General features: G+C 37.4%; 3 protein-coding genes across 3 annotated transcripts; all 3 read right to left on the bottom strand.

Annotated features, from left to right (window-relative positions):
- Window positions 1–1,006: 1,006 nt before the first annotated feature.
- On the bottom strand, window positions 1,007–5,324 carry LOC122022840 (putative disease resistance protein RGA3). The gene is made up of 2 exons (XM_042580954.1): window positions 2,085–5,324; window positions 1,007–1,174 (listed from the first exon to the last, which is right to left on the bottom strand). Exons 1-2 carry the CDS (start codon window positions 5,322–5,324, stop codon window positions 1,007–1,009), a joined length of 3,408 nt encoding a protein of 1,135 aa, XP_042436888.1.
- An 11,006-nt stretch (window positions 5,325–16,330) lies between these two features.
- LOC122024827 (protein SHORT INTERNODES-like) lies at window positions 16,331–17,793 on the bottom strand. The gene is made up of 2 exons (XM_042583543.1): window positions 16,832–17,793; window positions 16,331–16,768 (listed from the first exon to the last, which is right to left on the bottom strand). Exons 1-2 carry the CDS (start codon window positions 17,301–17,303, stop codon window positions 16,434–16,436), a joined length of 807 nt encoding a protein of 268 aa, XP_042439477.1. The 5' UTR covers window positions 17,304–17,793; the 3' UTR covers window positions 16,331–16,433.
- A 4,581-nt stretch (window positions 17,794–22,374) lies between these two features.
- On the bottom strand, window positions 22,375–26,201 carry LOC122024033 (uncharacterized protein At5g39570-like). The gene is made up of 2 exons (XM_042582537.1): window positions 25,217–26,201; window positions 22,375–22,636 (listed from the first exon to the last, which is right to left on the bottom strand). Exons 1-2 carry the CDS (start codon window positions 26,132–26,134, stop codon window positions 22,565–22,567), a joined length of 990 nt encoding a protein of 329 aa, XP_042438471.1. The 5' UTR covers window positions 26,135–26,201; the 3' UTR covers window positions 22,375–22,564.
- Between the last annotated feature and the right edge of the window lie 1,619 nt (window positions 26,202–27,820).

Here is a 27,820-nt window from a genome sequence, read left to right as displayed (position 1 = left end):
TCTAGTAGATTTGTTCGACCGTCTTGGATTAACAACCTCCTAGGTTGTAACCAAGTTAAAATTCTATCTCCTCTTTATTTCTATTCTTTCATTTTTATTAGTGTTGCATTTTTGAGTTGAAAGTCTTGAGGAGAGTATACTTTCATTTGCAGGCAATTCACCCCCCCTCTTGCTGGCATCGCTGCACCAACAGAGCTCTCTGCCTACGTTTCTCCCCTCCTCTATTGTGCATCTCTTGCTCGACAATATGCTCGTGATAACAATAGGGTACCGCTCAGTTTGCTGTGATCACTAGTAATTGGTGTACATCACGGATAATCATTGTATCCTGGGAAACAGATACCTGAGAAACCCTCGAAGCACAGCTGGAGGTGGGGCGAATTTGTTTTAAGGAAACTTCATCCATTGCAGGCCTCGATCATCCGCTCATCCCCTCATCCACTCTGCTCGCTCATCTTCTGATCCGCTCTACTCACTTATCCACTCATCCACTCTGCTCGCTCATCCGATCATCTGCTTTGCTCACTCATTCGATAATCTACTCTGCTCGCTCATCCACTCTGCTCGTTTATCCGATCATCCGCTCTACTCGCTTATCCGCTCATATGCTCATTCGCTCAACCACTCGGTTGCTCGACCGCTCTGCTCATTCGCTCAGCCGCTCGGCCACTCTGCTCATTCACTCAACCACTCTGCTCATTCGCTCAGCCACTCAGCCTCTCTGTCCATCCGGCCGCATGCCCGGTCGGTTGCACACTCTACCCGCTCAGCCACTGCACAGTCTACACTTAGCACTTGGAAGAAACCGACCCCAGCTGACAACCTGAGATTATCTGCTCAGGTAATCTCAACAGATAAGTTGAATTTAATTCAATATAATTTAAATTTGGCTAATTCTCCAAATCTCCGGTAGATTGTTGAACATAACGTTAATGTTTATGATTTTTTTTTTTATAAAACATATACTTAGAACATAATATAACCAACTAAGTTTCACTTCCGTAGCTTATTTACTTGCAACGGAATAATAACTCAAGAAATCATACAATTCTTCGAAGGTAGGTGTAGAACTTTGATGATGCTCTCTCATCTTTACTTTATGGCCGCGGAACTGGAACAGCAAAGTTAGAAGATACAGAATGGACAATAACAAAGTTTGTTGTGCTGAGCCAACCTACGAAAATGAGAGAACACGAAGTTATCCTAATGGCAAAAAGTAAAGTGAGTTAACAACAAAATAGTAGCTAGAATTATAAAATTCTAACAAAGTAACAGAGTGGTTAGAGTCTGACCTTCCAATTATGAAGTCACGACATGGCTAATGTCAGTAATGAAGAAAATACAGATTCTTTGTTATATACTTCTGCAAACAAATTAAATTAAATTAGTGAAACTTCCAATTACTTTTCTTGAACACTACTATCCTTTTTTAGCTATTAATTATATATATTATGAATTATTCGAGCAAGTAGTTTCAGTCCATTAAATGCATCGACAAATTTAACTAAATACATCCACATAATACTTTAAAAAAGAACTATTCTTACATGCCTAACCATTGGATGGAGCAAACAGGACTAATTAGAGAAGAAGAAAAATAGTAGAGACAATGAATGTGAATCTCATATATGCATAGGAACACATTGATCAAAAATCACAGCTGCACCACTCCAATAAGTAAAGAAGAAGCAAGTGCATTAGTTGTTATCAAATTTTAATACTATCTTTTCCACTAAGTAACCTCAAGATTTGTTTCAACTATTATATTAAAGAGTTATGGAGGCCGATCATGACACCTAGGTAGCCAAAATATTTATGTGATAAGTATGCTGCCTCATAAACAGAATATTTGTGAACCAAAATACACAGATCACTACTTTGGTGAGTATATGTAGGACTAGGATATCAATTCCTAGGGCATAAAAATAATAATTGGGTTTAAAAAACATGTGCAAGCTAGGATTGTTAGAAAGAGTGGTTAACAGGATTTGATCGAATTCAATCCAAAGTAAAAAAAAAATAATGATATATACAAAACTCATTTTTACTGCCTTCAACTATCAGATTTCTCAGTAGAATTATACCTGACTGTGCAATTTGGGACAAGCACAAGCTTCAACAATCAGATTTCTCAGTCGCCCTGTGACTTTCAATCCCTCTGGAATGATTGATAGCGCCGGACAACCATATACGCACAGGGACTCCAAACGCGACTGTTCGAGCCAAATTGGCAAAGCCTCCAATTTGTTGCAATTTATTATTACCAATGTATCTAGATATAACAACGTCTTCAAACCATCTGGTAGACTCCTCAATTCTTGGCACCCAAATATCTGCAACGATTGGATTCCACAAAGATTCCCCCAATCATTGAATTTAGAAGTAGGCATTAGCATCTCATTGCTCAACCATACTTTCAACGAAGATCGAGAAGTGTGAGAAACGCAAATAGGCATATGGAATTCCCTGAACTTTGGGCACTGAATTAGGGTCAATTCCTCGAGGAAATGAAAAGTCCTGTCACGGAATTGGTATGATTTCTCTTTAAAATATGAAGGTGGGTCCCACTTCTCTAGCCTAGGCATTTGAGAGAAAGTGAGTCTCCTCAACCCAGGAAATAGAGCTGAGCTACCCTCCCCGTAGAAGTCATCGTCTATTAATCTGATCGAATCAAAACCACTTATGGCAAGCTCCTTAAGGTTAGGTAGGTTTCCAAGTGATGGTAGTCTCTCACATCTCCTGAGATTAACAAGATGAACTGTAGTTAATTTATTCAGAACAGAAGTTGATTCCTCCCTGATCAACCAACCTGGTAGTTTGATGCTCATGTACGAAACGATCCGCAAGATCTTCAACTCTTCGATGTTACGGTGGAAGCCTTGGGTCAGCTGCAGTGTGGGTTCGAAAGTTTCTTCAGCAACCATATCATTCCACCATTCCCAATGCAGCATCAACTCATTTACATGTTGATTCTCTTGTAAAATAGTAGGTGGTGCAGTAATATCGTTGGGCTCTTTTGCTTCCGCTGATACTAATCTTTCAAGGTGTTGTATATGCAGGGATTCAAGATTTGTAAGATCTCGCAACTCTGACAACATGGCATTTCCAAGACCATCTATAGCATCATATCCGCATAGCACTTCCAAGTTTGTCAATTGCCTAATTCCACCCGGCATTCTAGTCAATGATGCACATCCCAACATGTTAAGTTGCACCAAGTTCTTCATATCGCTCAAATCATCAGGCAACTTTGAAAGCCAACAACAACCTCCAACATCTAATTCTTTCAAATTCATGAGGCGAGTGATTGATTCTGGCAACTTCTGAATCCTTTGGCAGTATGACAGTTTCAAAATCTGTAATTTTCTAAGCTTGTAGATTTGTCTTGGAAGCTCCTTAAGCTTTTTGCAAAGTGATAAAATTAGAACACACAAATTACTAAGGTTGCAGAGGGATTCAGGTAATGTTTCTATCTTATTCTCCGCAAGGTTGAGGTATCTCAAGCAATGCAATGTGCAAATTGTAATAGGGAGGTCTTGAATCATAATAGCTCTCATATGTAACGTACATAAACAAGTGAGATTCAAAAACATTCCTTCGAATTTCTTTGTTTCTATATGATAAGTATGTCCTTTTTCCTCTTCTCTATGCAAAACCAAAGTTCTCAGCTTGTTGGCTACCCCAGCCTTTTCAATGGCCTTTTTAGATTTTGAAACATTTTTAGAATGGATAGGTAAATACAGATGGCGACATTGCGGTGGGATACTTGAATCTTCACTAACCTTCATTCTAAAAAAGCATGGATCTAAATTGAACTCCGATCCGATGTATTGAATATTCCTTGTAAGCCTTGTATTTGTTAGAATGCCTTCAGCAATCAACATATAGAGCACATCTTCACCGTAACTTTCCGCTTCACCGAAACTTTCAGCTTCAGATTCTCCAAGCAATAAATTGTAAAGAGAAGGTCGTATATTCTCAAATGACCCATATTGTTGGTGCACCAACAAAAAATAACAGTGTAAAATTTCAAAACGATACAGCTGATCAGGTAGTTCTTGCCACTCATTCCTATCTTTCCACCTAAACATGAGGCCCACACCCTTTGCTATTAGAAGATTCCTATCTCTATGCCAATGATCTAGTCTACATTTCTTAGCAAGTGGAATTAGCATATTAGTGGTAGCACTTGGAGAAGCCTTCTCTTTGTGAATATTGTTATTACCTTCGGTTGAATGGGCAAATGTTGCATACCTTAATAATATTCTTACCCATGCATCCTCAGGCAGCTCTTTTAATTTGTATTTCTTGACATTGAATTCAATTCCATATCCGCCATAAGGATTCCCAGCAAAAGTATGCCTAGCGAGGATGACTCTGCTCCCCGGTGCACCACAATGAAGGAGATTCAACTTAAATTCCTCCCACTTGTATCTGAAAACATTGGGTACATCAGCGTCATCCAAGATGAGCAAGTATCTATCTCCACGAAGATGTTCAATGATAAGTGGCCAACAATTGATGTTGGCACATGCCTTTCCGGTCAATAATCTTGCAATTTCTTTGGCGATCATCTTGCTGTTGAACTCTCTGAAAGATGAAGCATCCAACCATATTCGATGTTGGAAATGTTGGCGCACCCAAGGGTGATGGTAGATTTTGCGAGCTAGGGTTGTCCTCCCAGAGAATTCCTCACCTCTTATGTCAATGATGAAGGGTACATTTCCATCTTCGTCACAATGTTGTTGTCGGAGGAGCTCTATGATTTGGTCCTCGTCTTCCTGTCTTCCCATCGTTTCCTTACTAAGAATAGCAGCATAGTCATCATGGCATGGATCCATGGAATCCATCATCTCCGCCCAAAGGCCCAAAGCAGTCCCCCTCTTGACTAGGTAGTTCAACAAACAAGCCGTCTCTTTGAGCTCTACTAGGATGGCCTGGCGGCTGCTCGTTGATTGGATGTTGTTGTTGATGTTGACCAAGGGATGAAAGAAGTTGCTCATCTTCTTCTTCTTTTTTGCTTCATCTTGTTCATTCGGTTCCCAATAATCTAAGATCCTCTTCAGCAGGCTGTCCACATCCTCAACAGCCACACCCACATCCTTCATCCAATCTACCACACCCACATCCTCCATCCACTCTTCCACATTGTGCTCCGTGAGCACGCGAAGAGCAGCGTCCATGAGGAAGGAATTGATGGCCCAAAGGCAGTCCTGAATCATCTCCAAGTGATTCGAGATGCGGAATGCTTTCCCTTGTGCCACCATCTCGGGCGCCGGCAGGATCTTCATCAGTATGTGCCTCAATTGCGATATTGTCGCCATAGATATTTTAGCTAGCTGCTTTGGGTCGATGCACAGGGCTATGCATTCAAGTAAAGGTTCCAAGGTAGCTTAAAGCTTTTCGTGTTCTCTCGTTTTCTTTAATTGATGGTGACTAACATATCAATTAATTCCCGGCAAGTCAGCATATGTGCGTTACTTGCTAAAGACTTTGATGTCACGGATGCCTACTTAGCAAGCAATAAGATATCTGATTATTTTTTACACAAGTTTAATTCTTGCTTGCCTGATCAGGATAAGGCCGTGAAGTGATAGGCGTTGTTCTAATTGTTATACAACTCTATACCAACAATTTATGGAATGCTTGACTTGTCGGAAATTGATTTGTCATTATATCAATGAGAGTAGATTGCTGTAAAAACAAATTTTTGAGTGGAAGTGAAACTAAAATCCAATTCCAATTGATTCGATCAACTAAGAAAAGGATCACTAATTTCAATCTAGTCCGAATTGATATTATAATCCAAGTAGAGTACAAGCTCCTATGGAGCCGGTACTAGATAACGTTAAGATAACGGATCTATCTTCCTATACGAGCATAGTCTATGAATGCACCTATAACCTTAAATATTAATTCAAATACACACCAATGTTAATTTGCTTAAAATTAAACTAAGTTAATTGAAAATTTAAATGTGCAATTGGGACAGAAATACAAATCACAAAGTATAGTAAATAATTTTAAATTAGAATAGTTCCTAAATTTAATTAGGGTTTTAATTTACATATATTTATTTATTAATTTTTCTTATTTTATCACATTTAAAATAATATTTTAATCATTTCACTTAATTTTAATGACTTATAAACAAGTTGGATTGCAATCTAATCACATTGTTAAAACCACATTAAGATGAACTGAATTGTAAAACCAATGCAATTTTAACCCGAAACATTTAAATCAATCACAAAACTCTCTATTGAGAAAAATAATAGATTTTCAATGCATTGACAATGACATTAGTAGGGTTGTAAATAAATCAAGTATTCGTGAACAAACTTAGTGTTCACCTTAATAAGAGCTTGTTTATGCTCGTTCAAAGTACACCAAATCAATTAAACAAACAAGCTTGAACAACTCGTTCAAATAAACAAACAAGCTTGAACACATATGTATTCAGCTCATTAACGTTCATGAACAACGTTCGTGAACAATATTCATGAACAATGTTCATCAACAACGTTCATGAATAATGTTGGTGAACAATGTTCATGACAAAGTTCACGAACCATATTTATTAAGTGAACTCTTGTCAATATACTAAATAAATAATAAAATAAAATAAACAAATAAATTTAAATTATTAAACTCAATAATCAATTAAACAACTAAAAGTTTAACATAATCAAACAAGCTTGAATTGAAAGCTCGATAATATTAATATCTAAACGAATCAAGCTCGAACCAAACTCAAGCCAAAATTAAATTAAGAGCTCGATAACATCTAAACGAACCAAGCTCAAGCCAAACTTGAATTGAGAACTCGATAACATCTAAACAAACCAAGCTCAAGCCAAGATTGAATTAAGAGCTCGATAACATCTAAACGAACCAAGCTCTCAAACAAGCTCAAACTTATAAAAAATAAACCAAGCCAAGTTTGAACAATTATTTCAAAAGTTTGGTTCATTTTAAGATTGGCTTAGCTCAGTTACCTTATCAAACAAACTTGAACACGTCAAAGCTCAACTCGGCTCAGCTCAGTTCGTTTACAACCCTAGACATTAGGGCATGTTTGGTTGGGGTTATCGCTTATAACCTTGGTAGATTATTAATGACAACCTTATTTGGTTTAAGCATCAGTGATTCCATTAAAATAACATCCCCATCACGTCAGCAATCAGGGAATATATATAATCCAAAATCAAAAAAATCTTAGAAGCCTTTTCTACAATTCCGAGGTTAATAATAATTTTTTTTCTAAAATTATCTTCTGAGGCGAGCAAGTAATGATGGTGAGTAGAATAGGAGAGACTATAGAGAAGGGCAAAGTGGCCCTCTCGACTTTTGGGTGGACTCTAATGTGTGTCATAGGAGCTATCTATTAGATTATATAATTTTATTAGAATTATTTGTTTATAGCTTTGAGGGCAATTTAGTCTTTTATCTTTTCAATTTAGGGTTTAAGTTTTTCTATATAAGACTTTGTACTTTTTATTTCTTAATGACTTTTGGGATTCATCAAATCAAGATGACTATTTTTTCTTAGTGTTAATTCCTAAATGGTGTCAGAGCCTTCATCTTTATATTTTTTGATAATTTGATTGAAAAACTTTTAATTCGATCCACAGTTTTCGCAGATCCGTACAGTTTTGATTAGGTTTCTTTTATTTTCGCAATACTTGGTTTTGTTTAGTGTTCGGTTATTCGTGAACACAATTTGTTCTATCATCATAAGTGGTCGCACAGAAGATTCGCTTCAATCGATCAATGTCCGACTGGATGGAAAAAATCATTCATATTAGGGATATGTTATGAAAAAAATTTTGCCAGGAAAATCTATGTGGGAATATGTTTCAGGTGTGTGAGTTCAATCTACGGACATCAATGCTAATGATTATGTAAAGTCATTAGATGTTTAGGAGACCGATAATGTGAAAATTATTACCTGGATCAATAATTCTATTTCACACTCCATTGGTACTCAGTTAGTCAAGTACGAGATAGTCAAAGAGGTTTGGGATCATCTGACAAGATTATACACTCAGTCTAACTATGCCAAACAATATCAATTGAAAACAGATATTCGCGCACTTCGCCAGCAAGATATAGGAATCCAAGATTTTTATTATGTCATGTCAAAACTATGGAATCAGTTAGCACTCAAAGAATCATCAGAATTACTAGCATTCCCAGTTTATGTCACTCGTAGAGAAGAACAACGTCTGATCCAATTCTTAATAGTCCTTCATGATGACTTTGAAGGATTTCGTGGTATAATTTTACATCATAGTCCTCTTCCTTCCGTTGATTCAGTAGTACATGAATTGTTAGCTGAGGAGATTTGTCTTAAGTCTCAGATTGATAAGAGGACTATTGCACCATCTACGCCATCTATTTTTTTTGCACCACAACGGTCTATGCCACATAATCAAAGTAGGTCAATTTCAAAGGTTTCTAGTGATGAGTGTACTTATTGCAAAGAAAAAAGACATTGGAAGTCTTAGTGTCAATTATTGTTGAACAAAGATAAACTACCGTAACAGCAAAAACAACCATAGCAATAGCAATAGCAATATCAATAGCAACAACCTCAACAGCCACCATTGCTACATCATAATACTTCATGGAAATATGATAATCAACCACAATATTTGTCAAATGGACTATCTCAGTTTAGTAATGCAGTGGTTGCCTCCTCTTTAGATCCACATATACTTGAGCAGTTTCAACAATTCCTTACTTCACAACCCTCTGTCATGTTTATTTCTTCTCAAATAGGTTTGTCATCCTCTAGGACATCAGATATATCTTCCTCTTTATAGATCTTAGATTCTAGAGTCTCTCATCATATGTCACCTAACTTGTCATCTTTTATCTCCTTATCTTTTAATTCATCTTTATCAGTTATGACGACCGATGATACTCTAATGTCATTTTTAGGTATTGGTTCTATTGTTACAACTTGCTTGTCTCTTCCTAATGTTTATTATATTCCTAATTTTACACTTAATCTTGTTTCTGTTAGTCAATTGTTTGAGTTTGGATATTCAATATCTTTTTCTTTGTCCAATTATTATATGCAGGACCCGCTATCTCAAAAGGTGATTGGGATAGGTCGTAGGCAAGGGAAACTCTATGTCTTGGATAAGTTTCAAGTACCAGATGTTGCAGCTTCTAGTATCGATTTGTCATTTTTCTGATTGAATCATTCTTCTTCTGATTTTTATTTGTGACATACTCGTCTAGGTTATGTTTCAGCCTCTCGTTTATAATTTTTAGGTTCATCTGGAGTATTAGGAACTTTAAAAAGTCATGATATTTCAAATTATAGTGGTTGTAAATTGATAAAAAAAATTTGCATTACCTTTCAATAAAAGTCTATCTTTTTCTCCTAATCCTTTTGATCGTATTCATTCTAATGTGTAGAGTGTTGGTGCAGCGGGGCTGGTAAGAGGGGAGGGGTGAATTGCCTGCAAATAAAACAAAACCCTCCTCGTTCTTTCAACTCAAGAATAACAACAATAATAAAATAAAACAGAAATAAAAGTAAAGCAGGGAAAAGAAGACTCAGGGTTGTACTTGGTTACAACCTAGATGGTTGTTAATTCAAGACAGTTGAAAAAGTGCACTACGAATCTCCTTCACTGTAGGCGGATAAATCTTTTTACACACTAAGAAAGCTCACAAGTTGCTAGGAATTGATTACAGAGTTGATTGCTTAATTCCTAGCTCCAGGGGCCTTTATATAGCTCTTGGAAACTCTATCTTGAGTCTTGAGGGTGCCTCCAAAAGGGTTGAGGGCCCCTCCAACCGAGGCATCGGATAAAACTGTATCCAAAGTCGAAACGGTCAAGTAGACTAGGTCGAAGGTGCCTTCAATGGCATTGAGGGTGCCTTCAATGTTGAGGATGCCCTCAATGCTGTTGAGGGTGCCTTCAACCTGCATGGTATAAATAGCTTCCAACTTCTCTTTTTCTTCTTCTTCTGAAGCTCTAATCGCTTAGGTGATTTCGGCCAACTGAAATAGGGCTCACCTGAACCCAATTTCCAGCCTTCTCCTCGAGCAGCTTCTGTCCCGGCTTCTCGTCCCAAAAACGTCGTGCATGTTCTTCTTATCCACCGGAATACTCTTCCGCAGCTCTTTCGTCCTTCGGACGCACCGAACCCGTTGGCTCCCTTCCCGTGTCATCCTTGTCGCTAGCTGCGTCTTCCGCTCGATTTCCTGCGCTCCTAAGTTCCTGCACACTTAGACACAGGGATCAAAAATCAAACAGGACCTTCATCGATTCCAAAGGCTACTAGGAGAACATTGTCATTAGCATAAATTATTCTAGCCATCAACAACACACCTTGATACTTCTCTCTTAGATGGGTGGCATTAATTTCGATAAATTTGCATAGATAAGACCTGAATACACTTCGACAAGCTCCAAACCCCCAAAAATAACGCTGGAACTGATTATTACCATTCCTATGTAGTGTCACATAAGTTTCAAGATCCTTAACTCTTAACTCATGCAAATATAGTGGAAGATCTTTATATGTTTGATCATAATCTCCAACGACCTTCTTCATCACTTTCTCTTCTGCTATGTATGTTTTTCTGTATGATATGATTACTTCAAACCTAACTTTTATATCCGATATAATCATACTTTGTTTGTACTATTCATTAGCAACAAATTGCTCTTCAATAAAAGACACTACAAAGGAGAAAGAGCATACTTGATGATTAGCACTTTTCCTAATGGTGTCACATTGGTATTCCTTTACATATTTCATAACAGCGAACTCTACATCCCCCAGACAACTACTCTCCATGTACATGATTGATTGAAGCAGATAGCTTTTTTTTTTTTTTTTGCGTCAACTGGGTTATGTCTCATATGTTTAATCATGACATGTTTCATAAGTGAATTCTTAAACTCTTGTCAAGACGGAAAAAATTTGTCCAACATAAAATTCATGCTCATCTGTTGCCTCTTCAATTGGCCTTTGGAGCAATCAAGAATTTAGAATATATAGATCATCAGCTGTTGGAACTCCTCTAAGTCACTGAACTACTCTGGGAGAATTTCATATTGTTCAATCTACATATCATCAGCTAAGAATTCTTTACATCTATATTGTATTGTAATTCCTCTCCGATTCATGTATAATGCTCTTCCTCCTCACTCCAAGTAGGCTCAAAGTAATCAACAAGTGTTGTACAAGGATTCATAACAACAAGTGTTGTACAAGGATTCATAACCTCATCTTCTAAAATACTTGCTTCTTTATTTAAATCAAATGTCAAATTGTTGCTTGTATTTATATTTGTGTTCTGCACATTACTATACTTAGAAGACAATGTAATATTTGTTTTGAATAATTCTCATACATTAGCTCCATATCCCATGCAAGAATTTGCATCAAGTGTATTCTATATCTTGGAGAGAATTTCTTTAGTAATATGATCGTCCCTGATAAATAAATTATAAACTAATTTAGCAAACTTACAACTGTTGGTGCAATCTTAGGTCAAGGTTGACCTGATTGACCTGACTCGAGTTGACCTGACTCGAGTTGTGTTTTGATGTTTGACGATGTTTGACGAGAAGAGAATTGTATTCTTGATGTTTGTCAAGAATAGGTGTTTGGGAGATTGTAGGTGCAACCTTAGGTCAAGGTTGACCTGGTTGACCTGATTGGGGAAAAGTCCAAGCAGGTAGCTTGGCACGCGGAAAGTCCAAGCAGGGAGCTTGGCACGAGAGAAAGTCCTGGTGAGTGAAGCCAGGCAGTGGGAAAGTCCTAACTGGGATGTTAGGCAGTGTGGAAAGTCCTGGTGAGTGAAGCCAGGCAGTGGGAAAGTCCTAACTGGGATGTTAGGCAGTTGGAAAGTCCTGGTAAGTGAAGCCAGGCAGTGGGAAAGTCCTAACTGGGATGTTAGGCAGTTGGAAAGTCCTGGTAAGTGAAGCCAGGCAGTGGGAAAGTCCTAACTGGGATGTTAGACAGTTGGAAAGTCCTGGTGAGTGAAGCCAGGTAGTGAGAAAGTCCTAACTGGGATGTTAGGCAGTGTGAAAACCCTAGTGAGTGAAGCTAGGTGAAAGTCCTGGTGAGTGAACCCAGGCAAGGGAAAATCCAGATGGATTAGGGAAGATCGGACTTCTGGTGTTGGAAAGTCCAAGTAGGTCAAGGGAGTGATCGGATACTTGGCACGAAGAGGAAAATCCAGATGGATCAGGGATGATCGGACATCTGGTGTGGAAAAGTCTAAGTGGGTCAAAAGGGATTGACCGGACACTTAGCGGGGAGTGCTAGCAGGTCAAGGGAGTGACCAGATGCTAGGCATGATGTACCAACAGGTCAAGGTTGTGTGGAAGCCTTAGGTTTAGGGCTGAGAAGTTTGGATCGGGCTGCAGACCGATCCAATGATACATGGCTCATCTGATCGGTCTGGTGACCGATCGGGCGTGCTAAAATGCTGGTGTTCTCGATCGGTCCGGAGACCGATCGGCGAAGATCTGACGAACCAGAGGAAGCTGATCGGTCTACGGACCGATCGAAGGTTCCCTGATCGGGCGTCAGGGATGTTTCTGATCGGTCCATGGACCGATCGGGGCCGAAGCTTCTTCGATCGGTCCGACCGATCAGGATGTTGCCTGATCGGTCCACAGACCGATCAGGGTTCTAGCCGTTGTGACGCAACGGCTAGTTTCTTCTCGCAGGTATAAGGATACGAGGGCATCTTCTGTGCAGACCTCTCTTTCTTTTTCCTCCTTAGAACTTCTGTTCTGCTGCTGAAGTTTCAGCTTCGACTGAGCTTTGTTGAGCTCACTTCCGAAGCCCCGTGTGAGCTTCTTTCGGCTGAGCTGCTTGTTGGCATTCGTCTGTGAAGTTGTTGCTTCCAGGACTTCAGTCGACGACAAGAAGGCAAGCTTGTATTGTTACATTCATTGTATTTACTTCTTGTATTCCTTGTATTCTATCTTGCTGTTGCGAGTTATTGTGGCGAGGTTTCTCCACCCACAAGGAGTATCTATTAGCCGGGTTTCCGGGGACTCATCCACCGACGGATTGGTAGGCTTCGTCCACCTTACGGACACGCCGAGGAGTAGGAGTTCATCTCCGAACCTCGTTATATGGTTTGTCTTTCTTCTCCTGTTTTCTTTCTACGTTGTATTTCCGCTGCACTAACCTAATCGTAGGAAGAAACGCGAAAGATTGGGGTCGGCTATTCACACCCCCCCTCTCTAGCCGAGTACGAACGATCCCAACAACAACTACATAATCAATTGTTGTTGTACATACTAATTTAGCAAAGACCACTTGATAGATATGGTGTACATATTATATTTTCATAATTTATCAGTGGTTATGACACAATTCGACTGATAGACATAGGATTTTTGTAATTTTGTAACCACTAGTAAGAATTTAGCGAGGAAAAGATTTATATGATGTAAAAGCAAAGTTTTAACCAAAGATCACGTTGAGCCTAATATGGGATGATATCATGCCCAACATGGACCTAATATCATCCCATATTAGGCCCACATTGAAGCAGAAGCTTCTCGCAACGTTGGGCCACCACTTAGAGCCCTAAATATGGATAGCACAATTTAACTCCTTCAACACCAAAAACTCACAACACGTTAAATGGGTGTAATCAAACATGTTTAGATCAATCAGTAGATTTTGGTAAAAATCCACTGATGGATCTAGTGTAATTGGATTTATGCAAACTCACAATCACTACGAAGGGTTGAACAATGAGAAGATAGATATGGTATCAAATCAAAATTTTGATCAAGAAATAAAGTGAGTCTGATATGATCGCATATCAAGCCCAACGTACTGTTACCTACTATATTAACCTAATATGCATGAGCAAAGTCTAGCTGAAATCTTACATTACAATGAAACACCTTGCAAATCGATTAAGTAATGAAGTACATCATATTACAGGTGTTGTTCAATATTTATTCTCCACACATTCAAAAATACCATAAATACGATTTTTGTCATCACCCTTGTTACAAAAGTGTAATTTCTTTTTATAAAACAATCCTATTTTAAAATAATAAATTTATACATACATCACTAAATATTTTCTTCTACTAATTTCACTCTTGTTAGAAATTTATCCTTCAATATAAAGGTTCTTAATCGTTGTTGTCCTTTCAACTTGTCTCTTGAAGCTCTTATAACATATCCCTAAAGTCTAAATAGTCTTTTGCAATCCTACCAAATTACAGCACGAAGACGTATGACAAGCAGCACGAAGACGTATGACAAGCAGAGAAAGCAAAAAAGATTTATGATCATTTCATGTTTATAAGACTAAGAAGAAGGATGACGGGAAAGAGAGTGAGATCATGTTCATCCGAATCATAAAATTATTTTTAATTAAAAATATAATTTAGATGCTTGAAAAATGATTAATAAAGAAAAAGTTGACAGAAGAAGTAAAAGAAGTAAAAGGAGAATTATATTTTTTTATACGTCATTTCAACTTATGTTTTTGATAAATAATATATTCAACATGCACGTTTCGATAAAAAGTCACCGAAAATATAATTCTAAATAATATATAGTTCATTCAATACTGTATATATATGTGAACAATGAACAAAAACGCACAGTCAACCTAGAGAATACAACATGAATAAATTATAGCAATATAGCTAGCTAACAAGAGCAGATATAGTTCATACCAATCTAATTGTTGTTAGTCTTTCTTGTTAGAAACTCAGAATTCTAAAATTAGCCTTTGGTAAAAAAAAAAAATATGATATACCACATAAAATTCCGTACAATAAATCCTTTCCTGCAGATTAGCTTCTTTTCCTCGACGTCTTTCCTCCATTTTTAAAGCATTTCAGACTTTCAAAGCCTGAGCTGCCATGGCAGCATTCATCCACGCCCTAATATCACCACACTCTCTGCATTATATTGAAGCAAATTGCTTTTCCCCCCTCCCCTGACACACGCACCCCCCCTCCTCTCTCTCTCTCTCTCCGGGCCAAAAGATCATTCTACCCTCTATCTTTTTTGTTTTTTTAATTTTTTAATTTTAATTTTAATTTTTTTAATTCATACTTATATATTTTTAATTTTTATCTTTTTATTTTTAATTAATTTTAATTTTTTATTTTTAATTAAATTTTTTGTAATTTTTTTTATTCATACTTATATATTTTTAAATTTTTATTTAGTTTAATTTTATTTAATTTTATTTTTAATTTTTTTCATTCATACTTATATATTTTAAATTTTTAATAATTTTATTTATTATTTTTCATTAATACTTATATATATTTTTAATTTTATTTAGTTTTATTTTTTAATTAATTTTGTTTATTATTTTTTCATTAATACTTATATTTTTTAATTTTATTTAATTTTTATTTATTTTTATTTTTAATTAATTTTATTTATTATTTTTTAAATTTTTTAGTATTTATTTAATTTTATTTCTTTAATCAATTTTGTTTATTATTTTTTTATCAAATTTTTAAATTTTTTTATTTTATATAAATTTTAAAGTACTCATTCCTTTAAATTACATTCCTAATTTGACATTTAAATTACTCGCATTCAACTATTAACACATGTCATAATCTTCTCTCCCTTTAAATGGGTCACTCGTTACAAGACACGCGCTCATTTGTGGTACGAAGTAATAGGTGCACCACCACCAAACACGGAAGCAGAATTTGGAGGCAATATTAATTAAAACTTCTATTTTTATATATTTTTATATTTTTTTATATTATTACATGTACTCTTCATTTGAAAAAAATATGTTTGTTCCTAAGTTATGAATGTGTTCATTATTAATTGGTAGTATTTTTTTTAGTTTTAAATACAAACTAAAAATAAATAAAAGATTATAAACATGTAAAAAATTATTGAAAATAATAAAACTATAAAAAATTGATAAAGAAATTGATTAAAAAAATTAATAAAAAAATAAAATTTTTAAAAATCAATTGAAAAAATATAAGTATTATAAAAAAATAATTAATTAAATTAATTAAAAAATAAAAACTAAATAAAATTTATATAAAATTAAAAAATAAAGTATTGATAAAAAATAATAAATTAAATTAATTAAAAAATAAAATTAAATAAATTTAAAAATATAATTATATGAGAGTTATTTTTAAATAAAATTAATTAAAAAATTAAAACTAAATAAGAATTAAATGAAATAAAAAAAATAATAAAAAAAATTAAAGAGGAGACTACATTTTGGCCGGGAGAGAGAGGAGGTGGAGGGGGTGTGCGTAAGAGCGGATGGGAAAAGCAGCTCTCTATATCAAATTATTGATTCGCTAGAGAGAGAGACAGATAATTTGTTAAAAGTACTTGTACGAAGTAGTGGTCGATCGCCTATCTCAATGCATGGAAGTGTTCTTGCTAGTAGTGTTTTGATTGATTGATCAGGAAGGCCTTTGTTGTTGGGGGAAGAACGGCAACGAAGCGTCGGCGACGATGGCGGTGAGGGGAGTCGAGTATCCGTCGAGGAGCTCCGGTGTGGAGGTGGCGGCGGGGGTGGCAGAGGAAGTGGATGCCTCGCGGGCGAGTTGGGAAGAGGGGAGGTTGCTGGCGGCGCCGTGGTCGTAGAGGATGCCTTTGAAGAGGTGGCCGGCGATGCGGACGGTGGTTTGGTATGCGTACTCTTCGTCGGCGTCGTCGACGGCGCTGACTCGGACGGAGCGGAACATGGCCTCGGTGTTCAACTCCGGCGGGAAGATCCCAGAGTCGAGGGTTGCTCCTGCAGTTAGAAATAAAAAATAAAAACCAATTTTTTTATGTTTTGGGAAGTTCGTTGTAGTACCAAATGTGGTGGTGACGGCGGTTGTGGCGGCGGCGGTGGTGGAGGGGACGATTTCGCGGATTCGCTTGGAGTTCTTGCTGCCGGCGGCTTGATGCTGCTGGCGCTCGCGGCGCCTGGCGGCGGGGACCCACGTGCTCTTGATGTGAGTGGAGCACTTGAAGCTGCGGTTCATGCAGCAGATGCGGCAACGGAGGTGGGCGCATTCCTTCTTCGCCTGGTTGCCGCAATCCTGACAGCTCTGCCCCCCGCAGCCGCCGATGGCGGCCGAGCCCGCCAGCGGCAGCTCGTGGGGGAAGCCGGAGTACCTCCGTCGCTGCTGCTGCTGCCACGTAAGCTCGAAACCGCGAGTGTAAACACAGCCATCCATGTCGTCGCTCCGGCTAGGACCACCGCCGCCATAGAGGAAGAAAGCCTCCTTCAGCGGGGGCTGCTGTTGCTCCCCGCCGCTTCCGAAAGGAAATCCAGCCTCCATGATCTCTTCCTCTTCTTCTCCCACTCCGATCAGCCTTCTAGCTAACGCATCAATTCCCGGCCGGCTTTTCTTCTCTAATCGCCACCGTCGCCGGAGCTAAGCGCCAACACAGGTGCAAACTTTCCAGAGAAAAGACGCGATAATGATCACTGTTGCTGCTGCAAGAACCACTCTTTCCTGTTCTCCTTCTACTTCACTGCTCGCCAACGCATCAATTACCGGCCAGACTTTCTGCCTAATCTTCACCGTCGCCGGAGCAAAACGCCAACACACTTTAGACGCTATAATGATCGATCACTCTCGCTTCTGCAGCAGAACTACACTTTCGACGCCACCAAGGAGACGGCTTTGTTGGTGCTGCTGCTGCGGCCGCGGCCGCCTCGATTGGCCATTTATTGGCTGCTCTGCTGCGCTCATCTTTCCATACCTTTCCCCAATCCCCATGCGCCTCTTTTGCTGCCTCTTGCCTCTCTCACTATCAGCCACAGTGTGGTGCGGGAAGGGAAGAGCAATAATCAAATTTATTACCTCGCCGAAATGTAATTGAACAGTGAACTGGATTTCGACGTGGAACTGTTACTGGAAAACGATGGGGCATGGCCATCGCCAGTTCTCCGTCATCTTAGACTTAATTTGGAGGATCGACGAACTGTCTAAATTGAAAAATTAAATTTTTTTAATAAATATATAACTTGATACGAAATTCTGTCCCTCTAGCAAGAGCTGAGGTAACTTAAGAACAGTGCGTGCTGCGTGCTGCGTTCAGCTCGATCACTGTGTTGGCGTTCATAAAGTCATTAAGAGAAGATATAACAATGAAGGAGAAGGTGATCTCATGCTTATATGGGCATTAAGTTTAGGGTTGGTGGGATATGGAGGCACATCTTTAGGGTGGTGTGGGGTTAGCTCGCTGTCTCCATCGTGCAATTAAATATAGCTGCGAGTTGAGTTGGGAACGGTGCAAGGGTCAGACGGTTAGGGGGAAGTGATTCAAACCGAACCCTAATTGAAGTAAAAGGATAGAATTTATCATCCCAATAATTTCACATGCTCTGATCTCATGACTATATAAAAAGATAAATAGAAAAATTATAGTTGACTATTACAAGAAGAATTATTTGACTTTACTGATAATCAATCCGTGCCTATCATAGAGAGTTCTGGCCATAATAACAATCTCAACCTTGTGAATAGGACATCAGACCGTCCATTGATATCATGAAGATGAGAGCTGTGGTTGGTTTGATCTTTGACTGTTGTTGCGGGTCACAAATAATATAATGTACCGTTGCCGATTTGAATGGCTGGCTAGATGGGGATAGGATAATACACAAGCAACTAGAGAAATAACAAAAGTAGCAAACACAGTATGTGAGCTGAGCTGATCTAAATGTTGCGATGGCAAGAAACGAGAGTACCATGAGGATACCGGAAAGCTATCTAAACCATTACCACCCTCAGCATGATATATTATCGTTGCTGATCTAATTGAGAAGAAATTCACAATCGGTTAGTACACCACTTCAAAAATATATTGGACCGTACTGCATCTGGATTGTTTGAAATTCTCCTTCGTTGCGAGGGGTTGAAATGGATGGGCATAAAGAGTTTTGATTAGTAGATTTGAAACGTGCAACAATGGGAATCTTGATCGAGCCAGGATTAAACTGACGTGTTGACATATAATATAAATATATTTAGTGCGTTTCCCTAGCATTAAATGTTAAATGAGATTTGTATATAGAACAAACAAATATAGAGAAAGAGTTATTTCTGTATTTGATGAAAATTCTCCTTATTTTCTGGGCAATTAAAGGAGAAGGAAGAGGAACTCAAGGAAGAGAAAAGACTCACAGAAAATGGACAAAGTAAAAAAGAGTTCACTGACACAAGGAGGAAGAGTGAACTGAAGGGGCTCATATAGGTGGATAGGCGGAGGCACCGGGAGAGTACAGGAAGATTGATAAACGAGGGCAAACGCTCATGTATTAGGACGACGAGCCCACGATGAGACCTGTAAGCAGAGGAGAGCTTGCAAAAGAAAGACCGTTCCAATGCATCCATTCTTTAATGTAAAATGCTGAAAGGTATTCAAATACATCGATTCTCTAATATCAAATTAAATGCATCTCAACGAGTCCACAATGTATGAGTTCTTCAATATCTGATGCACCACTTCATGCGACAAAGTCTTGTGCATGTCATGCATGCACATGCAATGTCAATTGCTATGTTCATGAAATCGTTTAATATTTCAATGTTATTTATTCTAATGAATACCCCAATCTGCAATATCTATATATAAAAAAGAGATTCAGAGACAACAAAAAAGATTAAAACACAATAATCAAAAGCAACTGATTGAACTGGAGTAACTAACTTAAGGTTTCCACATGCACTTTTTCACAATTTCACTGCCCCAATTGGCTAATGTAGGGTGTGGGTTCGGTATCATGAATATTTTATGTAGAAAGATCGGTAATTTATCAAAGGACGTATGTAGAAATTTAAATTTATCAAAAGGTATATATTATTTTGATATTTATCAAAGAACGTATTTTTTTAAATACATTTTCTATTTTATCCTTCTGACAATTTGACTTTTTCTACCGTTTTTTTTTCTTCACTATATTTCTCTCTCTTCTCTTTTTTTATCGGCAGAACATATGATAACATTAGTCAATTTTTTAGCAACATTTTAATGTATTTGAAGAAGTAAAAATAAATAATGAATAGCATATTTGAATTCCTTGCAATTTTAGAAATCTACTAGAACTAAAATGAGTGTAATTGGAGCTCTTTAAGTAGATCAGTGGGTTTCAGTCAAAACTCACTGATGGACCTAGAGAGCTCCGATTGAACCCATTTCCGTTCCTATGAATTTCTGATGTTGTAAGGAGTTTAAATTTAGTGTTCATTATTTATTTTGGCTTTTCATAAATGTTAACATACAAAATCAAAGAATCGGCAAAAACACCCACGTTGGGCCTGATATGAGTCCATATCAGGCCCAATGTGAGATTTTTTTATCGATTCTTTGATTTTGCATGTTAACATATTTGAAAAACCGAAATAAATAATGGAAACCATATTTGAACACCTTGCAACATCAGAAATTTATAGGAACTGAAATGGGTTCGAGCTCTCTAGGTCCATCAGTGGATTTTGACCGAAACTCACTGATGGACCTAGGGAGCTCCGATCGCATCCATTTCAGTTCCTATGGATTTCTGATGTTGCAAGGAGTTCAAATATGGTGTTCATTATTTATTTCGACTTTTTATAAATGTTAACATGCAAAAATAAAAAATCAGCAAAAAACTCCACGTTGGGCCTGATATGAACTCATATCGGGCCCAATGTGGGCCTGATATGGAATCATATCAGGCCCAACGTGGACCTGATATGATTCCATATCAGGCCCAATTTTCATCAACACCACTATAATTTAGTTAATATTGCTTCCAAAATGATATGATTCCAAAATCGTTTAGAGAATTGAAGTGTCGCAGCGTCATGCCCTTAAACAAGGATCTGATCATTTTGTTAATATTGCTGGCTAAGTAATTGACCACCGGAAATGGATCAATGTAGTTCTAGATAATAATTTCATCTTTGTGTTGCTTCCTCTGTAAATAAGAGCATAATTTTTCTCAGGTCTTAATTGTCAAAAAAAAATCGGGCTGAATTTTTGTACTCTAAATGTAGAAGGATAAAGCATTAGCTAAAGATTTAAATGTGTAGTTGCGAACAGAGGCATAATATTGTTTTTCCTTCGACCTCTGCTACATTCAACTACTATCTGTATTTGAATCAAACAATTCCTGGCACATGATGATGCATTATGCGTAACGAGCAAGTACTTTTTCTCCCTTCATATCAGGCCCAACGTGGGCCTGATATGGAATCATATCAGGTCCACGTTGGACCTGATATGATTCCATATCAGGCCCAATGTGAAATTTTTTACTGATGTTTTATTTTTATATGTTAATATTTATAAAAAGTCGAAATAAATAATGAACGCTTGTTGGACCTGATATGATTCCATATCAGGCCCAATGTGAAATTTTTTACTGATGTTTTATTTTTATATGTTAACATTTATAAAAAGTCGAAATAAATAATGAACGTTTGCAACATCAGAAATCCATAAGAACTAAAATGGATGCAATCGGAGCTCCCTAGGTCGATCAGTGAATTTCGGTCAAAACACATTGATGGACATAGAGAGCTCCGATTGAACCCATTTCAGTTCCTATAGATTTTTGATCTTGCAAGGAGTTCAAATATGGTGTCCATTATTTATTTCGGCTTTTCAAAGATATTAACATGTAAAATCAAAGAATCGACAAAAAAAACCTCACGTTGGACCTGATATGAACTCATATCAAGCCCACGTTGAGCTTGATATTGAATGATATCAGACCCACGTTGGGCCTGATATCATTCCATATCAAGCCCAACGTGGTGTTTTTGTCGATTCTTTGATTTTGCATGTTAACATCTATGAAAAGTCAAAATAAATAATGAACACCAAATTTGAACTCCTTGCAACATCAGAAATTCATAGGAACTGAAATGGGTTCAATCGAAACTTTCTAGGTCCATCAATGGATTTTAACCGAAATCCACTGATCGACCTAGAGAGCTCCGATTACACTTATTTTAGTTCCAGTGAATTTCTAAAATTGCAAGGAGTTTAAATATGTTATTTATTATTTATTTTTACTTCTTCAAATGTATTAAAATGTTACTAAAAAATTGACTAATGTTATTTATATGTTCTGCCCATAAAAAAGAGAGAGAAATATAATGAAAAAAAAAATAGAAAAGATCAAATTGTCATAAGGGTAAAATAAAAAATGTATTTAAAAAAATACGTTCTTTGATAAATACCAAAATAACATACATCTTTTGGTAAATTTAAATTTCTACATGCATCCTTTGATAAATTATCGTAGAAAAATTTTAGTTGATTTCCTTATATAATTGTTTATTAACAAAATTATCTATTAATTCTACTGTAATTCCATAATTGATAATCCCACAACACGTTAAGCCGCAGTGCTTATAGAATCCATTGCAGTCATTCAAACAGTTTAATATTGAAAATATTGTTTGCATGGCAAGCAAATAGAAACTCTCTGGGGAAGCACCAGTAAAACAAGCACAAACATATTATATTCCCAACTTTATTTTAGCTAGTAGATATTTTGGGACAACACAGCAAGCAGAGCATTTAGGAACGTGGAAGTCATTCATTCATCATCATTGTACCTGTGGTGGTGGTGTTGATGATGCTTCTTTTCCCCACCATAGCGGTCACCACCCTGGCAATTTGCTTATATTAGTCCAGCATAGGGAAGACACTGACAAGTAGCTTCTTATAAGATCAAATTTTAAATAGAGCAGAAAATAAGCTAGAGATGATACAATGTATTGGATGAGTCTAAACTCAAAAGTTTAGCTGTTGCTATGTTGTTTAATGTGTAATATAAAATAGATTTTATCTTGAGCCATTAATGAGCGTGCTATATGATCTACAATTACAAAGGGGTGAGACAAGTTTTTTGCTTATGGTCCATTTACCTAGATGAAGGAAGCAGAAGATAAATGAAGCAAAGGAGAAGTGGGAAGGGGGAAAGAAAGGAGATTGGATAGAAGGGGAAAAGAAAAGGTTCTTTGCTCGACTTATTAATGTACTTGAAATATTTTTCCCTATCTATCTCATAACCCCTTTATTGACCCATTTTTTCACAACTACTGAATCCATGGGTCATTTCTCTTAGCAATGGAAGAATACCAACATAAGTCGTCTCTTTCATTCTAATAGTAAAGTATTTTCTTTATGTCTTCTACACCTAAATATCAATCTCAAATTTTCACATTTATTACATACCGACCTATAACTTGGTGAGTCTCATTACCCAAAATTTCAAATCTTAAACCAAAGCATGAAGACTGGCATGTGTTGCAAACTTTATGGTTACAATAGCTCTATTAATGATTATTGACTAGCAAGCAAGTCCATTGTCAATCTCCTGAATGGTCCGAGGTATCTAGAAATCCACCAACCATCTACCGTCTTTTAATAATCTATTCATCTTAGCTGATATGGTACAGAAAAACAAATCCCATATACCAGATGAGGCCTTGATGTTCCTAAATTACTCTCTCAGTTAAAGGTTAGAGTTTCAAAGGTCATGATTAAAGTTTACTTCACAAAATCATTGATTAACATCTCAGTTACACACAAGTTGTTGCGGACTTATCCTGGACATGGATAGTGAGTCAAACATAAAGTGGTTAAGAACACGAAGAATAGAAATGTTGGCATGGAAGCCTAATCGATTGGTATTTGTTGCAATCGATTTGGTGAAGTCTGAATCGATTGCCTCAATCTATTATGAACCTTTCTGTTGGCGAGAGACACTGCCCAATCGATTGCCCTAATCGATTGGCATTATCAGAATCGATTGCCATTATCAGAATCGATTACCGAGTGTCTAACTCACTTAGACTTTTCCCTTGTCTAGCCCCGCTAAACAATTAAGTTTTCTATTGCCTAGCCCCGCTAGGACTTTCAGTGCCTAGTTCCACCGCATAACCCCCTAGAACTTTCTATTTGCTTAACCTCCAGTTAGGACTAATCACTAAGTAAACTTCTCACCTTTGCCTAACCTCTAGTTAGGACTTCCTTTGTCTAACATCAATTAGGACTTTTCGTTGTCTAACCTCTAATTAGGATTTTCCCTTGCCTAACCTTAGTTAAGACTTTCCATTATCTAACCTCCCGTTAGAGCTTTCCCAATCAAGTATCTGATCCTCCTTTGACATACTTGACTTCTCTCTCACATATTATCAAATATCAAAATTCAAACTCGAGTCAATTCGAGCTTAGTCAACTTAGTCAACCTTGACTTAGGACAATTACACCAACAGTTCCAATGTAAACCCATTGAGAATAAAACTGTCAGGTTTATTGCTGATTTAAAGATGATTTCCATGCATAGGAAATTCAACACCCTCTAACTACCCTAACATTAGTTACATGTTAATCATTATCACATGTGACTTTTATTGTGTCAACGATACTTAATAAGATGCAGTTCTTCTCTAACATCCACAACAAGTCTCTAAGAACTCTATTGCAGGCATTTACAAGGTAAAGATGTGCCATGAAAAAATCATTCTTCAACGCTTATTATGTTCCATTATTGACTTGATGAACTAATAAATAGTTTCTATGGTTGCCCAACCACACAAATACTCATATTTGAATCTATAGATTAGTCGCAGGAATGTTTAAGGCTTGCAATTTTCATATTGCAATTTCTAATAAGTACTGTATTTCTATATTGGTATTACAAGCTTTTCCTTTATTAACTATAGAATTTTTTTTAAAATTTAAAATACAATATTAAACAAATTATCAATTACTCCTAAAAACCTTAACATGGTACACAATTTAAATCTTCATCTAATTTCATCTGTAAATCAAGTACCTTCTCGTGAAAAGCCTTTTTTTAATACTTGGTTGGGCAAATTCATGAATTTCATTTCTTTTTTTTTTTATCTTTGAAGCTATTTTGTTGTTCCTGTCCCTTAATTTGATCAAACAATAAACTCCACCTTAATCTTTCTATTGTGAGGCAGTGGAAATATTTGCTGAAATTCTAACATGTATTGACATATAATTGCACAAGTAAAATCCTTCTAAAGACAACGTTATAGGAGGATTAACCATAGCAAATTCTTTGAAAGCAATCTGACTCTTGTTAAATTCTAATAGATAAAAATAGAGCCAACGCCAGTGGAAAAAGTTGAGGAGTGATATGATTATAGAAGAAAAAGCAATTATGTGGGCAATAGAAATTGTGTTGAAAAGGTTATCTGATAGCAGGACTTACATAGCTAGGGCGTCCATATCCTTCGCCTTGATCAGGATCATAGCCAGGATTTCCATAGCTAGGGCGTCCATATTCTTCACCTTGATCATATCTGCTTGGCCTATTATAGCTCCCAGTCTCCTCCTCTCCGCCGTAGCTCGGCCTTTCATAACTTGGCTTCGAGCCATAGCTATCGCCGCTCTGGTACGACTGCCCACCACCATATCCGTACTCTCCACCACCCTGGTACTTGCTTCCAGTTCCATATCCATACCCTTGCTCAGTCCCCTGTTCGCCGTAGGGCTTTGGTTGATCATACCCGTACTCGTTGCGTTTGGGCCTCCCACCACTATAACCAGATCCGTACTCGGATTCATCGTCTCGCTTGGGTCTTCCACCACCGTAACCAGATCCATATTCAGATTCTTCGTCTCGCTTGGGCTTTCCACCACCGTAACCAGATCCGTACTCAGATTCTTCGTCTCGCTTGGGCCTTCCACCACCGTAACCAGATCCGTACCCAGATTCTTCTTCACGATTGGGCCTTCCACCTCCGTAGCCAGATCCGTACTCCTGATTACCATAGTCATAACCAGGCCTGGGTTCGGGGCGACGGCCGCCGAAGCCACCGTAACCGCCTGATCCACCTTCCTCGACCTCCTGCTGCGGCTGGAAGCCATAGGCCGGCTGCGGCTTAGTCTTGGAGTGACCGTAATCCGGCGCCTCGTAGCCCCCGCCTCCGTAAGCGGAGGGGACAGATCCAGAAGAGTACTGCGGCCTATCGTAGTCAACGCCGGAGGAGGAGATGGAGTAGCAGGTCTCCTCCGACGGCGGGAGCGGGCGGCCATAAGTAAGCGCAAGGTCGTAGCCTCCGCCGTAGGGAGTGGGATCGTACTCATCGAAGTCGTCCGCCGCTTCGTCTCGTCCTCTCCAAGCCATCTTCTTTTCCGAGGAGTTGGAGATCAGATCTAGATTAGAGAATGAATCAGAAAGAGACGGAGGGTTGACCTGTTTTATAGGGTTCCACTTCCTTCTCGAACAAACGCCTAAGTGGGCTACCGCCCCGTTATGAAATGGGCCCCGATTAAGGCCGTGACCCGTTTTTATCTCCGGGTTGCCTTCTATGTGAATGTATTTTATATATATATATATTATCTTTAAAATTTTAGAATCTTATTATAATATTAAACATAAATTTTTTAAAAATATTTTAAATACGTACGGGATGTACAGGTAAGATGCTTAAGATATCAAAATACTTTATCCGATATACCCTATAAGTATTTAAAATATTTTTAAAAAAATTATGTTTAATACTATAAAAGGGGGATAGGAAGTTTTCATATAAATCACATATGATGAATAGAGATGGTAATTCGATGTCGATTTCGATATCCAATTCAAATAGAAGAAGGTATAGAGATATTTTTTTAGATCGATTAAATAATTAAGAATAAATATTCAGATAATCAAATATATAAATAGATCTAATAAAATTCTCCCCGATTCAAATACTTGAATTAATTCAAATAGTCCATCGTCATGGTTGCGGTGGTGCTAATTTTTAAAAGAACACCACCACATTAATTTTCAATATATGACACCAAAGCTATGATGATTTTTTAAGAATCAATTGTTGGGCTGATTTTTTTATTTAAAAAAGAATAACACCACAATGATTTTAAAAATAGTACCATAATGGAGCTTTGGTGTGATTTTTTCAAAATCAACGTTGTCACAATTGATTTTATATTTAGGTGTTGATTTTTCAAAAAATAAGTATTACTATGTTATTAAATTTTGATTTATTCAATTTAATCAAAATAAAATTTTTAAAATAGAAATGAATTATTCATAATATTCAATTTAAAAAAAAAATAAAATAAAATTTTGAAATAACTATACTAAAATTTTAAATTCAATCTGTTAGATTTAATTTAATCAAACTTTTATTACTCCTAATCAGGATATCTGATTCTCTAATAAATATGAATATGAGAATGAAAGTTGAATATTCGATAGGGATTATGATAAAGATGGAATCAAAATTGGGATGAAAGCTATGGAATTCGACTACAATCTAATTCATTGTTGATCCTGTCCAAAAACGATGAAGATGACAAGCTAGGGATATGACTTCAAAATTGACGCGACGAATGCTCCACATAACACTACAATACAGAAGTGTCAGTGCCGAATCAGGAAGGGGTTCCCGACGTTAGCCCTCCGACGCTCAAGTTAATCTCCGGTGATCTCAAGAAATAGAGAACTGTAGCTAAGAAATGTAGAAAGAGAAGTTGTGCATACCTCTCCCTGTAGATGGGAACCCCTTTATAACATCATTGTAGTGTTCGTGCATGCATCCCAAAGCGTAAACACGTTTTCCTAGTTGGCCTAGGAAAAAGAAAGTTAAAAAGTGTTTCTAATACTCATCCTTAAGCAATCATACAGTTCTATGATGTGATAGTCTGAAAGCTTCTAAAGTACGATTGTCTACTGGACATGCCTTACTATCAGCAGCACAAACTCCCAAAAGGATATGATAAGATATTTGGTGGGGTCATGTGCAGCTAGCCGAAGTCTGCTCGGCTGGGCTACCTCCGCTCGACAGTATCCTTAGGGCCT

This window comes from Zingiber officinale, chromosome 9B (assembly GCF_018446385.1).
Source record: "Zingiber officinale cultivar Zhangliang chromosome 9B, Zo_v1.1, whole genome shotgun sequence".
NCBI lineage: Eukaryota > Viridiplantae > Streptophyta > Magnoliopsida > Zingiberales > Zingiberaceae > Zingiber > Zingiber officinale.
The sequence above is the reverse complement of the archived record's forward strand: the minus strand, read 5'-3'. Positions and strand labels throughout refer to the sequence as shown.

Coding starts and splice junctions, on each gene's coding strand:
- LOC122022840 (XM_042580954.1), bottom strand. CDS start 5,324: ATGGCGACAATATCGCAATTGAGGCACATACTGATGAAGATCCTGCCG. Junction 1,175..2,084: donor GTCCCAAATTGCACAGTCAG/GTATAATTCTAC, acceptor TCATTTTCGTAG/GTTGGCTCAGCACAACAAAC.
- LOC122024827 (XM_042583543.1), bottom strand. CDS start 17,303: ATGGAGGCTGGATTTCCTTTCGGAAGCGGCGGGGAGCAACAGCAGCCC. Junction 16,769..16,831: donor CGCCGTCACCACCACATTTG/GTACTACAACGA, acceptor TTCTAACTGCAG/GAGCAACCCTCGACTCTGGG.
- LOC122024033 (XM_042582537.1), bottom strand. CDS start 26,134: ATGGCTTGGAGAGGACGAGACGAAGCGGCGGACGACTTCGATGAGTAC. Junction 22,637..25,216: donor GATATGGACGCCCTAGCTAT/GTAAGTCCTGCT, acceptor GCAAATTGCCAG/GGTGGTGACCGCTATGGTGG.